The sequence below is a fragment of the Miniopterus natalensis genome, chromosome 4 (assembly GCF_054644295.1).
Source record: "Miniopterus natalensis isolate mMinNat1 chromosome 4, mMinNat1.hap1, whole genome shotgun sequence".
Taxonomy (NCBI): domain Eukaryota; kingdom Metazoa; phylum Chordata; class Mammalia; order Chiroptera; family Miniopteridae; genus Miniopterus; species Miniopterus natalensis.
In genome coordinates this window covers 50116111-50130255 of record NC_142084.1, presented here as the reverse complement: position 1 = coordinate 50130255, position 14145 = coordinate 50116111, and the positions used below count along the sequence as shown (strand labels likewise).

The 14145-nt window shown below is 39.3% G+C and overlaps 1 protein-coding gene across 1 annotated transcript in view; it reads right to left on the bottom strand.

Moving 5' to 3' along the window:
* The window catches only part of SPMIP2 (sperm microtubule inner protein 2), a 71691-nt gene extending 57984 nt beyond the window's left edge, over positions 1–13707 (bottom strand). Inside the window, exon 1 of the mRNA XM_087816143.1 lies at positions 13644–13707. Coding sequence (XP_087672269.1) covers positions 13644–13707 — 64 coding nt within the window. The remainder of the gene's footprint in view (positions 1–13643) is intronic.
* Positions 13708–14145: the final 438 nt, after the last annotated feature.

Genomic DNA, 14145 nt, shown 5'->3' with positions numbered 1-14145 from the left:
GTATCACTTAGTCTTTTTTGTAAAGCAAAAGCCAGGAACAATGGTAGGACTTCTAGGCATTTGTCTTCATGCCTTTGCAAATATTGTAACACAAAATTTCAAGATTTGCTAGACCAAGAGAAGACAAATAGTCTATTAGGATAAAGAGAGTTGGAGTAAAAAATTCAACTTTTTATATTGCTTTGCATTGTAGTTTATGCATAAATATGAATAACATATTAATAAGCTGACAAAAGAGTGAAACCTAAAATTTCGTGCAATTAGACTGACTAATAACTATAGCTATTTAAAAATTATATAAGTGCTTACTACATGAGCAGTGTTAGGTTGATGGGTGGGGAGGAGACAAAAGGATCAGGCTTGGTCCAGCCCCCACACAGGTTATAATCTAGCTAAGAAAATTGTCCTACACATTGAACAGCTTGCCCAGAGATGGGCGAGGCTGCCTTTCATTAAAAGAGAAATTCAAAGAAAGGCATGATCAATGAGACGTAGTCATGGAAAATATGGGTCTTGTGCAGGACTTGGAGAGATCAGTGAAGTCAACACACAGATTTGAAAAATTAGAATTTGTAATTTAAAAAATATAAGTATACAATCAAATACATATGAAATGTGGGGATGGGACTCTGTTCAATTTCCCTGCCCTCTATGTAAGAGAAATGGAATATTAAGCGGATTTCCAACATCACTGCCAGTGTCCATCCTTCAGGCCGCCGCGATATGTGTAGGTTCATATAAAACATCTCACAGTTTCCCACCCTCTTCAAACACTGTCTATTCTTTACAGCAGATGAAGAAATGAAAGTGATAAGCATGGACCAATGAGCTGAACTCTCTTTAACCCACTTACTGTTGCAGTGTTCACAAATTACAAAATAATTATCTCTGCTCCATCTGGTGCTCATTATTAGTGGAGAGAAATGCAACAACTTAAAAATTACAGACCTTTTTCTAGTTTCTAACTTCTAGTTAGTAAAAGAAAAGGAGAGGATTAATTCTGTTATTTTTCTTCTCTCTTCTCGCTTAGGGGGGCTTTCTAGGTTGTCATCTTTTCTGTGTTATTTCCTTGGTAACCCCTTCTGGTTGCAGCCCAGTTACTTCACACTTGATTGTCAGTTAAAAAGGCTAAAGTGGGGAGTCCTACTGTGCTCTGGATTTCTTGTTTTTCCTTACAGCAGACTGCCTCCCACAGAGAGGCCTGGGGTGAGCAGCAGCTGGGCCACGGGGAGAAGGAAGGGGTTAAATGCATTCCCTTTGAACTTTTCTGATTCCCTCCCATTGCTTCCCACATTGCATCTGCAATATCTTTACTTTTCCATTTCTACTAAAAAGCAAGTCTCTGTCTTAAAAGAGCACGAACATAAGCAAGCATCACCGTGGAAAGCTCTGTAGGGAGGAATGAGAGAAGGGAGCCTGGGCGAATAGAGTATAGATTGGAGGAAGCAGGTGGGAGGGAGCTCCTTGTCTAAAATCTGTGTCTGGATGTTGCTCTCAGCAGTGCTCTATTAGTGAACAAATCATATGAAACATTGAGAAAGTGGTGTTAGAGAAACTTTGGATGAGGGAAGATCTTACAGAGGACTCCTTTCTAGTAACACACTAATCTGCTTTGGGAAAGAAATAGGCAAATATAGTGAACAGTGATGTGTTCCATCTGCATTGTCCTTTTGTGCCGAGATAATTATTGCCCCAGGTTAGAGTTAAACAGATATCCAGAATGACTCTCTGGATAGCAGAACTATTGGCCAAACATATAAATAGTGCCTACGAATAGTACGATAAAGGGAAATGCCTTAGACTGCAAACTTCTCAAGGAATTGTCAATATTCAACTCACTCACCCCTTTCCTGTATAAACATTTTTGAGTGTACTCTGCGTTAGTCTGCCCTTGGTGCTGTCTGCCTAGCCTTTGAAGTTGGGACCAGAAAGAAGGTGAGTCCCAGAAGTCCTTGTCCCTCAGCTGGAGCACCAAAATACATAGCTTCATAAGAAAAACTGGCCATGGTATACCCAGCATGGATAGGCAGTCCATCACCACCAGGCCAGGAGAGTGATCAGATGCTGGCAAACAAGCAACAGATCAAAACAACGGGTCAAGACAATGTGGGTTTGTAAGATAAACTGGAACCTACAAGGATTAACTAGACCCGACCCATCCAAGTGAAAACTGGTGCCTTTTGCCACAGTGCTAAATATCTGGCCCAGAAGGCAATGAAGCTGAAGAAGGAAGTATGAAGGCTCCAAAGGAGCTGCCGCCCCACCAACAAGGTGAGCCAACGTGTCAGCAACGGTGGGCATGAACTGCAACATCACCTGGTGGCCCGCACCAACCTCCTGGGCATAGAAATAATTTGCCCACTGCTTCACTTCCACCTTCCACACTGCACGCAAAATGTCTCTTGTGGTCTAGCCTAATCCAAAACTGCGCAGAGCAAAGCATTCTGGTAAAGGTAGTTCTAGCTTAGCTAAGTTGGCAGAGCACAGACCCACCATGTTTAGGGAGTGGCCATGAGTTCAGTCTAGCCAACTTGTTACGGTGGTCCTCTTATTTGCACTCTAACATTAGGTAATACATGTCAGCTAATGATGGAAACTGGACAAATGCATGGACAGCTATCATTAAATGGCAAAACAAAAAACAAAAAAAAGTTCAAAACATACAAAAGAAGAAGACATTTTGTTTTTTTACCCCCAAGCAAGTATAATGGCCCAGAATACCCGTCTTGCACTCTTTGCAAAATTTGAAGTCATCTTGAATTGCTGGAAACAAGTTGAGATAGATTAGAGTCTTCTGCTTGGGTTTACAGTAAACTCAATAGATGTTCTGATGCAACTGGTCTTGAGTCGAGAGGAATAGCAGTTCCAAATTAGACAGAGGTAAAGAGGCGAGTGATTATCACCTGTCTATACCTGGGCACGATTTCCTCAGCATAGAGGTGGACATCTACCGAGTGATGTCTGTGGAATAGCTGGGCCTTTTCATCTTTCTCCGATCAGTGCAAGGGAGGAAGTTAGTAATGGCTAATATATGAGGGAACTCTTGCCTAGTGCCCTGACATCGGGAACACTTCTTCACTGTCCTGCTTCGTGCAGAAATCAGATAATGAATTCTATCTGCACCTTGAACTGGATGTGTTGCGGTTGAGGAGGATGGCCTGGCAAGGGCAGCAACTAAGGATCAGAGTTAGGGTAACCAACTCATCCCAGTCTTAGCACTGAAAATTCAGTGTCCCGGGAAACTCCTCATCCTGGGTAAAATGGGGCAATTGGTCACCTTAAAAATGTGGGTGTGGCTAGAACAGAAGGTCCCAAGCTGGGCAACAGGAGAAGCTAAAGCCAGAGAAGGGAACAAAATAGATGTACAAGGAGGCCCACAGTAGCCACCGGGCCTGCAGGATTTGCCTGGTGGGGTGGGGTGGGCGTGGGGACAGTAAACCCGCTGAGTACTGGGGCTGAATTTCAAAGCTCTAATCAAGATTCCTTAAATGTCTCTTTTGGCATCAGTTTTTTTTAAATGTAAACAGAGATCCACTATGGTTTGTGATAATCTATGTACAGCTCTTTTGTAACTGTAGAAGAAATAGGGAGAGATTGGGGAGTAGACTCAGGGGTTAAGGGCATATCAGTCCTTTGGAGAAGGGAGGAGATAGAAGATCCAAATACTTGTGATCCCTTTTGATGAACAGACTGCAGGAATAACCACTCTGGTAACCATTGTCTTTAAAGCTGCTTTATGTGGGAGTCACTTGCTCAAAATTTTATCTACTCAATTGTGTTTAGTTGGGATGTAGAAAGTGAGGCAAATTAAAGTAGCCCTGACCTTGGACCCTCTGCCTTTGGGCCAGGCAGGGGTGCGGTGGCTTCCTCTTTTCATTTATCTTTGGGGCTACCCTATCCCACCTTTGGTGAACTCTCTGCTTTAAGAGATGGCCTTTTTGTACAATATATAATTTTCCTTTGGGCACGATCTCAGCCCCAAATATATGTTTTTGCTTCGAAACATTTTAAGCAAAGACACTGTCATTATTTTAGGTGATTCACAGAGGTGAGGTGAACATTCACATGTAGATTCTGTCTAAGTTTGTTACATCATCACACAAAAATGACTGGACAAACACCCACCCAAATTTGGAGATCATGGTTGAGACACCCTGGCTTAAAGACTGGATGTTGACAAATGAATATCACTCCCTCCCAGTGTTGCCCTCCAAGGCCATTAAAACTGGGACTGCAGTCAGATGAAAATGCTGTGGACCAGGGCGACCATGGTGCTCAGACCCCAAATCATGCAGGCACAGGCTTTCAGTCTCCCACACGGATTGTGAATGACTGCTGCTTGCCCTGAGCTCAAAGTGCCCTGGGGAGGAGCAGCAGGGAGTTGTTTATTTAACAACGATGAATGGGGTTCTTGACCTATATGTAGACTAATGTAAATAACCTCCTACTTTTTAGTCCTCACATAGAACAATCTATACCTAGACGGTATTTCCACAGCGCCGCCCCTCCCTCGCAAGCAGAGGTAGGGTTATCACAGTGTTGGGGATTTACTGCAAACTCTCATTTCAGTCTTTATCTTCTGAGTAATTGTATCCCAGGTCAATGATAAGCTATCTATTTTTGTATCCCTGCAGACATTCCTCAGAGCATTTCCAGTCAAAGGGTGGGTGTGTGCGCACATAGGCACAGGCATACCATGTGAGGGGTGGTGACGGGGAAGTGAGTGTGGCCCCAAGGTGGATCCTATGTTCTAAGTGGCCACACAAGCCTCAGGAAAGGAAAGGAATGAGATTTACCATGGCAGTTCCTAGGATTGTAGAATCATAGGTTTGGTTTCTTTACATTTCTTTATTTAGCCCACATGACTAGCATGTCTACATTGTTCTGTGTCTATTTTGTGAAAAGAAGGTGGCAATAGCTTAGCTTGTAAATTGAAGTTTGAAAGAGTCTGAAAAACCTCTAATGTAGGAGGTATTATTTCCTTGCTATGAACAAAGAATTTATCTAACTCCAGTGCTATCAGCATTTATTCACTAATCTTCCTTTAACTTCAGATAGCTTTGTTTGCCTAAGTTTTGACTACATAGACTCCTAATTATCCTGTCATTGGTGACATAATTCATTGGGCTGAAAAATGTATTTCACTTTTATATAATCACTTACAGAATGATATAATGCACATTAATTTGAAGTATACAGATGTTCCTATTCTTCTTTTTAAAAGTGTGGGCTTTTACATTACTTTTAAAAATCAGTGATTGTGAGCTGAGACTTCTGATCTGACAGGAGGCAAGTTAGACCTCACAGTTATAGAACTAGAGCATGTGTGAGCTCCCAGGAGCAGAATGCATACAGTTCCTATTGCCCTGGGGCCCACTGTGTTCCTCACAACAATGCACATATGGACCTGTATCTCACTCTCTTGGTGTGCTTGTTTAACATGCACGTTCTAGGGCCCCAGAAACTCAGGATTTTCAGCATTCTGCATTCATAAAAGCCTCCAGAAGTGGTTCTCAAGCATATTAAATTTCTAGAATCAGCACCCTAGATTTGGGATTGTGGTTAGCTAAGAGACCCCTTCAGGGAGATCTTAGTATTGGCCGTAGAACGTGACAAAGACCCCCAAACTGGATTTGGCTCACATTTCCTGGCTCACCATGCCCCTTTTTCCCTCAGTAGCCACCTCCCTGACAGATGTCAAGGTGAGAGAGACACATCGATTTGTTGCCTCCCGCAGGCACCCAGACCAGAGCTGGGAATCGAGCCGCAATGGAAGTACGTGCCCTTGGCCGGAACTGAACCCTGGACCTTTCTGTCCGCAGGCTGATGCTCTAACCACTGAGCCAAACCAGCTAGGGGTGCACTGTGAATTCTGATCATTGTTTATTAAACTGGGGAGCTGCTGCATTGATTCCGGCCCCTTAGGTTCCAGGCCCCGCCCTCAGTGCCCCCACCTCCCTCCCCAGGGCAGTTCCCTCGGCTTAGGAGAATGAGGTTTAGAAATGAACAAAATCTCCCCTTTCCGCCACCAGCTTCCTCATGTGGTTCCAGGTCCTTGTCGGAGAAACTCAGGCCCCCTCGGCCTCTGCTTGGCAATGAGATGGCAGGTTTCCTGGAGACATCTGTCTAGTTCAACCCTGTTACAGAGCAGGAGCAACCAGCCTACTTCTTTCTTCCCTTTAAATGACCTACTCTCCTGCAACTCTGCAGTCTCCAGAAATTATTGCCTTTGTTTTAGAAATTGCTGCCGCACATAAACGACCTGGCCCAATAAGTGAGCTGTCGTCCCGTTCCGGGGTGTTATGCTTAAAGGTATGGATAACCTTCTCTCTGCCTCGAACTTTTCCCCGAGCCTATTAAAGATGATACTTATGGTCAAAGGGGCCTTTTAATAAGCTCTGTGAAAGGTTCGCCCTTTTCTGAGATAATTGCTAACAACTGGGGTTAGCAAGACACTGAGGCTCTTTATTTTTTACCACTTGCTGTGAGGGAAATTGGCGAGGACCGTGCCCAGCGGTGGCAAAGGGAAAGGGCTTCCTTGCTGGAGCCCAGCGTGTGCTTCCTGTCCTCTTGCGGGGAGGGGGGGGGAGACACCAGAGAGAGAGAGAGAGAGAGGTGAGCGTGATGTCTGTAGCGAAAAGCTTCCACCCAGGGCACCCCATGTAGATCCTTCTATTCTTCTTGACTATAGAAGGACATATCGGTTTTGGTTTTTGGTTTTTTAATCCTTACCTGAGGATATTTTTCTCCATTGCTTTTCAGAGAGAGTGGAAGCGAGAGGGAGAGAGAGAGTGGTTGCCTCCCACATAGTTTACTTATATTGCTAGCGCCCCGACCCGGGCAGGGGATCAACCTGCAACCAAGATACCTGCTCGTCGCTAGAATCGAACCCAGGGCCTTCAGTCCGTGATCCAGTGCTCTAACCACTGAGCAAACCAGCTAGGGCCAGAATGATGTATGGTTTTCATCAACGAAGATTACATAAATTAATGAGGTTTATAAGTAATATTCCAAAATCTGCCACTCTACCATAATATCTTTTTAACAGAACTTGTATTCTTTAGTATTATTTAGATCAGATTTATAGGAAAATCTAAAAGGCCAATAGTTAACCGGTAAAAAATATATATATTTCTTTGTGTGGGCTCTATCTGAATAACCAGTGGCATCATCTTCTGGGCCCACAATTTACTTATATTGCTAGTGATCCTTGTCAGATGATGATAACATGTATATGGAGCTCACAGCATGCCAAGCACTGTTCTAAGTATTCTGTGTTTAACTCACTTAAAATTCCCAGAAACCCTATGCAGTGGGTATTACTGCTGTTGTGCAAATGGCATAATTGAGGCACAGAGAGGTAAATATCTTGCCCAAGGTAACAATAGTAAGTAGTGGAGCCAGAAGAGTTTAGATCTTGTTACTCAAAGTGTGGTCCCTGAACCACAGCCTGGCATCACCTGGGAATTCAGTAGAAATGCAGATTCCCAGGCTCCTCATTGCAGACCAATGGAATCAGCATCTGCATTTTAACTAAACTCCCCAGGTGATTAATATGCACATTTCAGTTTAAAAATGAAACTGAGTTCAGATCATCTCAGATTACTTCTTTCTGTGCCCTTTAAAAACTTGCTTATGATTTCAGACTTTGGGGAATAAAGTGCAGTTGTTTGGTTTATTATGAAAAAATAGAATTTTAAGGATGATTTTTGTGTTCTCTCCCTCTTCCAGAAAATCAGCTTCTCACAGAAAAAAAAAAGTACACAACTACTTAAGAAGAATAAAAGTTCAAAAATGTTATTAAATTTATGGTCTATGCAGGCACTTTCATTTCATTAAATCATCATAGAAAACCTTATGAAATAGGCACTACTATTCCCAAGTTACTGGGAAAACTGAGGTCAGAAAGGTTAGGAGGAAAAGCCAAGATTATGACTAAGTTTACAACCTTGTTTCCTGAAATAGGATCTTCATGCTTATTCCTGTTTTCTAGAAGTTTGCACAGTAAACAATTAACTTATCTTTGACAAAAGAATTCATTTTTTCAAACAGTTTCAATAAAAAACTTTTTTTTTTTTTTTTTCTTAATCCTGAGCATTCCTCCCTGATTTAAAGAGACTATATTAATGTAACCTATCAGGTATCAACTTTGGAAAATTAACTCAAGATCCAGAAAGGCAAATAAGTCCTTCTCTTTCCCATCTTAGTTCATGTAATAAAGGTGTTTATTGTTCTAAAAAACAAACAAAAAAGCTGGCCCTTAGAAGTTCTCTTCTGCCCAGCCGGCGTGGCTCAGCGGCTGAGCATCAACCTAGGATGCAGGAGATCGCGGTTATGACTCTCTCATCACTGGTGTTTCTATCTCTCTCTCCCTCTCCCTTCCTCTCTCTGAAATCAATAAAAATATTTTTAAAAAAAATAAAAATAAAAAAAGAAAGTCTCTTCTAAGAGCTTGGTTTAGATGCTTTTCAAAGTGGCGGCAGCAGCTAATGTGGTTTTTTTCCCTGCAAATCACATTGGTGATGACTTAGATGACCAACAATTTAAGGAAGGATTGATTTGGAACTGCTGCCCCTTATAGATAAACTTTGATTCAGGTAAATCATATTCTATGATTATAGAATAAATGCAGGTTAGCCAACCAAATGTGTCAGTGCCATTAAAATGTGTAAGCTTCTGTCATGATTTAGTTTTTAAAAATCTAAAATCTTTGCTTCATGAATTATAGTGGTGAGACGTAAGCTGAATTTGCAGTCAGGAGTGTTTTATTCTTTCTTCAAAAACGAAACCACTGGCAGTTCAGTGTGAAGTCATTTTCTATTTTTAAAATAATTGAATTTGAGACATAACTATTAGTGTGGCAGTTTCACAGGGCAAAAAATGAGATGAATAAATGGGTCTGAAACCCAGGCTAATGGAGCAATGCTTTTCAAAATTATATACACATTTATGTATTTCCCCTACCACTTATAGTTTCATTCATCATATTGCTTTTGGCTGTGTCCGAGAGAGTATTTCATATTCTAATACATTTATAACAGAAATTCTATGTCATGATCATTCCTTTATAAGGTAGAATTCTGCAATATTCCTGGTTTACATGAGCAAATCTTCTAGTAGATATACACTGGCTGGCTAAATACATTTTTTTATTTAGTCAGATACCTGGAAGTAATGCACATAAATACATCATATAAACAGGGGGCAGGCAGGGACTTACAATCTTCTGATCAAGGCAGTGTGACCTTGAGCAAGTCACTTAGCTCTCTGAACCTCAGCATTTGCATCTAAAAAATGATAGATTATCTGTTATGGTGCTTTTATATTGAACATCCCATATTAATTATTCCATAAATCTCTTTGATTTGGACCAACTGGACATTTATTTAAAAATTTGAATGAAAAAAATCTATTTTTAAAATGTAATTTTATATTTTTAAAACAGCATAAGACCTGTAACTGGGTAAACAAATGATGTCATTTATATGTAAATAGATGTTTTAAAAATATATAATCATGCTCTAAAATACGTTTAAAACCTCTTCATGACTGTGTTTATGATATTAATTTTCATAGTAAAATTTTTGTAATGTAAAAATAACATTACCTATGAAATCTGCTAACTAGATAATAAAGCTTAGCAAGTTGATAGTAAAACTTGTGTGGAAAAATAAGCCATCAAATAAAATGTTTTCAAAATAAAGACAATAATTTACCCTATCATATTAAACTCACGGTTATCAAAAACATATACAGGGAATCCAAAAAAAATGTTTACACACTTTAACAGCTGGTAGATCAATTTTAAAAATGCAATTTATTTTAATAAACACTGCCTTTATAGTTATTTGAAGTGTGTATAAACTTTTTTGGAACAGTGTTTGACTTTGGGGGGATTAACCAGGAAAAAACATAAATAAATTTTTTAGGGTAATCAAAATGTTCATAATCTTCATCTAAAAAGTAGACATATAGGTGTATTCACTTTTTAAATGCTATCAAGCGGAACATAAGATTAATGTACTTAATAAAGTATATGCTACATATCAACTTTTTAAAATATTTTAAAAGTTGGACTCACTGACTTTTTCTTAAAAGGAATCTCTATCATTTTGTTAATTGCAAACGAAATAAATTCTGAGATCCATCTACAATATGGATGCTCTAATTATTCCAAAAGGAAGGGAAGGAATGGGAAAACGAGAAAAACCGAAACATAAGGCTGAGTCTTGTGGATGGTAATGTGGTCATTTCCCTCTTTCCCACTTCTTTTACGTGATTTCTCAAGCCCTTTGGAGTTGGATCCATGTTCCTTTTCAGTGCCACACTATGCCATGAATGCTATTTAGCTTAAACAAATGGGATAACTAGATGACCTGTAATGTTCTAACCAGAACAAATAGTGTATACATGTACATGTACATCTTATTCATGTTCATTTTTTTGTCCAAAGCTCCTGGCTAAGAAGTTTTTAGTATTCAATAGGGATTCGATTTATATTTGTTAAATTGGATTTTAAATCTATTTGATAAAAATTATCAAAAATATATTTTAAAATCTATTTTAAAGGGAAAACTATTAACATTTGATAGAAAAGTAAAACTTGATGAGTGGTCAAATTAGTTAAGTGGTCAAGATATACTAATACACACTGTGGCTAATCTAAGAAAATCATGAAGTCTCACGAGGAATTAAAAAAATGAAAACTACGAAAGAAAATTTTTATTTTAAAATGAAAGGACATCAATAAAAAATCCTACAAAACTCTTAAAAGTGCTCTGAAATCATCCCCAAATTTGTCACAAAATTTCTCAGCTATTGTCTTGTCTTCTAATCTGGCTAGTTCTTCCTTTCATATCAGCATTCAAGATAATTTTTAAAAATTATTTCATCATACTTCATTGTTTTTGTTTTTTAAAAATATATATCTTTATTGATTTTAGAGAGAGGAAGAGAGAGGGAGAGCGAGAGAGAGAAACATCAATGATGAGAGTCATTGATCGGCTGCCTCCTGCACACCCCTGACTGGGGATCGAGCCCACAACCCGGGCATGTGCCCTGACCGGGAATCAAACCTTGATCTCTTGGATCATAGGTCGATGCTTAATTGCTCAGCCACCCTGGCTGGGCAAACACCATAAATATATTAAAGGTAGTAAGAATTTGAACTATGTAAATACATGAAACTAAAAATACATTCTCATAAATTAGAAGAAGTTTGAAGCACTGATTAAGACACACAGTTGCAAGTGACAGAAAACTGGCTTGAGGCAAAGAAGAAATTTATTGGCTGATAGAAATGAAAAGTTTGACATACAAAAATCACCTAAAACAGATAATAGTCCTGAATGAAAACACAGCGCTGTAAAACTTCTAGAAGAAAATATAAGAGAAAAATCTAGGTGATCTTGGGTTTGGGGATGAATTTTTAGATAGAACATAAAAAGCATAATCCATGGAAGAAAAATGAATTAGTTGCACTTTATTAAAACTAAAAACTTCTGCTCTATGAAAGACTCTGTTAAGAGAAGGAAAAGACAAGTCATAGACTGGGAGAAAATATTTCCAAAACACTTATCCAATAACGTACTTGTACGTAAAATATTCACAGAACTCTTAAAACTCAACCCTAAGAAAATTTAAAAAAACAATTCGTAAATAGGCAAACATTATGAACAGACATCTCACCAAAGAAGATATTTAGCCAAGCCAGTTTGTCTCAGTGGTTAGAGCCTTGGCCCACAGACTGAAGAGTACCGGGTTCAATTCTAGCTAAGGGTACTTACCTCAGTTGCAGGCTTGATCCCCAGCCTGGACTGAAAACATATAGGAGGCAACCAATTGCTGCTTCTCTCTCTCTCTCTCTCTCTCTCTCTCTCTCTCTCTCTCTCTCTCTCTCTCTCTCTCTCTCTCTCTCTCTCTCTGTCTTCCCCTCTCTGAAAAGCAATGGAAAAAATATCCTTGGGTAAGGATTTTAAAAAAAAGAAGATATACAGCTGGCAAATAAGTATATGATCATTGTTCAGTAGGGAATTGTGAATTAAACAAGAATGAGACATAACTACATACCTATTAGAATGGCTAAAAGTAAAAAACAGACAATACCAAATGCTGACAAGGATGCAAAGCATCCCTTGCTGGTGGGAATGCACCATACCATGGTACAGCAACTTTAGAAGACAGTTTGGCAGTTTCCTACAAAGTTAAACATAGCCTTACCATATGAACCAGCAGTCACATTCCTAGATATTTACCAAATTGATTTGAAAACGTATCCACACAAATGTTTATAGAAGCTTTTTGAAGAATTGTTAAAAACTGCAAGCAATCAAAATGTCCTTTAATAGGTGAATAGATAAACAAACTATGGCACATCCAGGCGATGAAATATTATTCGGTGATAAATGAGCTATCAAACTACAAAAAGACAAAGAGGAACTTTAGATGCACATTGACAAGTGAAAGAAGCCAATCTGAAAAGGCTACATGGTGTATGATTCCAGCTCCATGACAGTCAGGCAAAACTACAGAGGTAGTGTAAAGATCAGTGGTTGGGAAGAGAAAAGGGAGAAATGAGTAGGTGAAGCACAGCGGATGTGTAGAGTGGTGGAGCTATTCTATACGATTCTAAAATGATGGGTACATAACCTATGGATTTATCAAAACCTATAACTTTTATAGCACAAAGAACAAACCTTGATGTATACAAATTTTTAAAGAATCATTTAAGAGATTCCAGGAATGAATTCAAACAATAACAAGAGAATCTAACTGTATTACAAATGTATGACACAACCTCTCTGAAGAGAGTCGGGGGGGGGGGGGGGCGGGAGCTACCTAAGTAACTTTGGAAATGAGTAGAACCTGTAAGTTTTAAGCAAAAGGAACTGCAAGGAAGCACATTATGCCAGTTGATAAAGTTTTGGGGGTTTTTTTCACTATAGAGTGCAGGTTACCAATTCTGATACTTGTATAGGTGTATGCTTAAACAAGTAAATCAATGGCAAATAGATGGGGCCAGATTCCTCATGTCTGGAGTGAGAATTTACATATAAGTAAGGGGATATGCTTATAAAATATGCTTATTATTTAAAAGTATAAAGGAAATAAGATGAAATTTAGTTTACTTCTTATAAATTTATCAGAATTAGTTGTATTCTACTTAATTGCATTTTATCATAATTCTAAACACATACACCACCCAAATCATTTAAAACAAGTTAAAGGAACCAAACACAAGCCATCAATTTTACTAGGTTAAGTGCACATCTTGCTCAATTTTTTATCACCCAAATATGTCAAGCTTATATAAAAGTACATGAAGCTTAAAATTAGTAATAATTAAAAATTGATCAAGGTATACTTTTTATTAGCATCAAAGTAGTTCTTCTTGCACAAAACAAACTTTATGGTATAAAAACATTCCTTTATGAAAGTTAGCTCAGCTATAGTGAGTACTGGGATGTCACAGATCTGTTTATGGCAGCACAGTGTCGATGCCCAAGAGTAGCAGTGTTATATAAAATAAACGTGCTTATTTCATTCTCACATCCATTATGTGAGTATCATATGTGAGCACCATATGGGTGAGGTACAAAGAAAGTTTAGACCTCCTCATGAAAGCATACAGAAAATCTCTTTACCTGTAAAAATCATGCGTTTTCCCACTGTGGCAGATATGGGCTCTCGATACGAAACAGACGCCATGGCAAATGTCTGACCTGTGCCCCTGGATTTGCTTCTTCACCTTCCTTAGCTTGATCTGCACCAGCAAGCCAGAGGCTCTGTGGTCCTTACTCTCCCCGTCTGTGGACTGAACTGAGTGGTTGCTAAGGACTCTTATGACAGGGAGGCGCGGCGTTCCTTCCAGCAGAGTTCAGTATTCCAGTCTCCAAGGACAGAGAGATGCAGGGGTAGCATTCCCAGGAGCTGCATCCAATAATATCTTTTCCTTCTCTGTCAGTATCAAGTCAGAACAGACCTGCTCAGGGCTAGAACAGGCTTGTCACAGATCAACATTTCCCTGAAGACGGTGTGATTGCAAAAAAAACAAACAAAACCCGCAAACCATGGTTAAACGCATTTGAGAAACTTGAGGAACATAAAAATTCTTATTAAAAGTTTTTAATGTTGACATTATTGCAG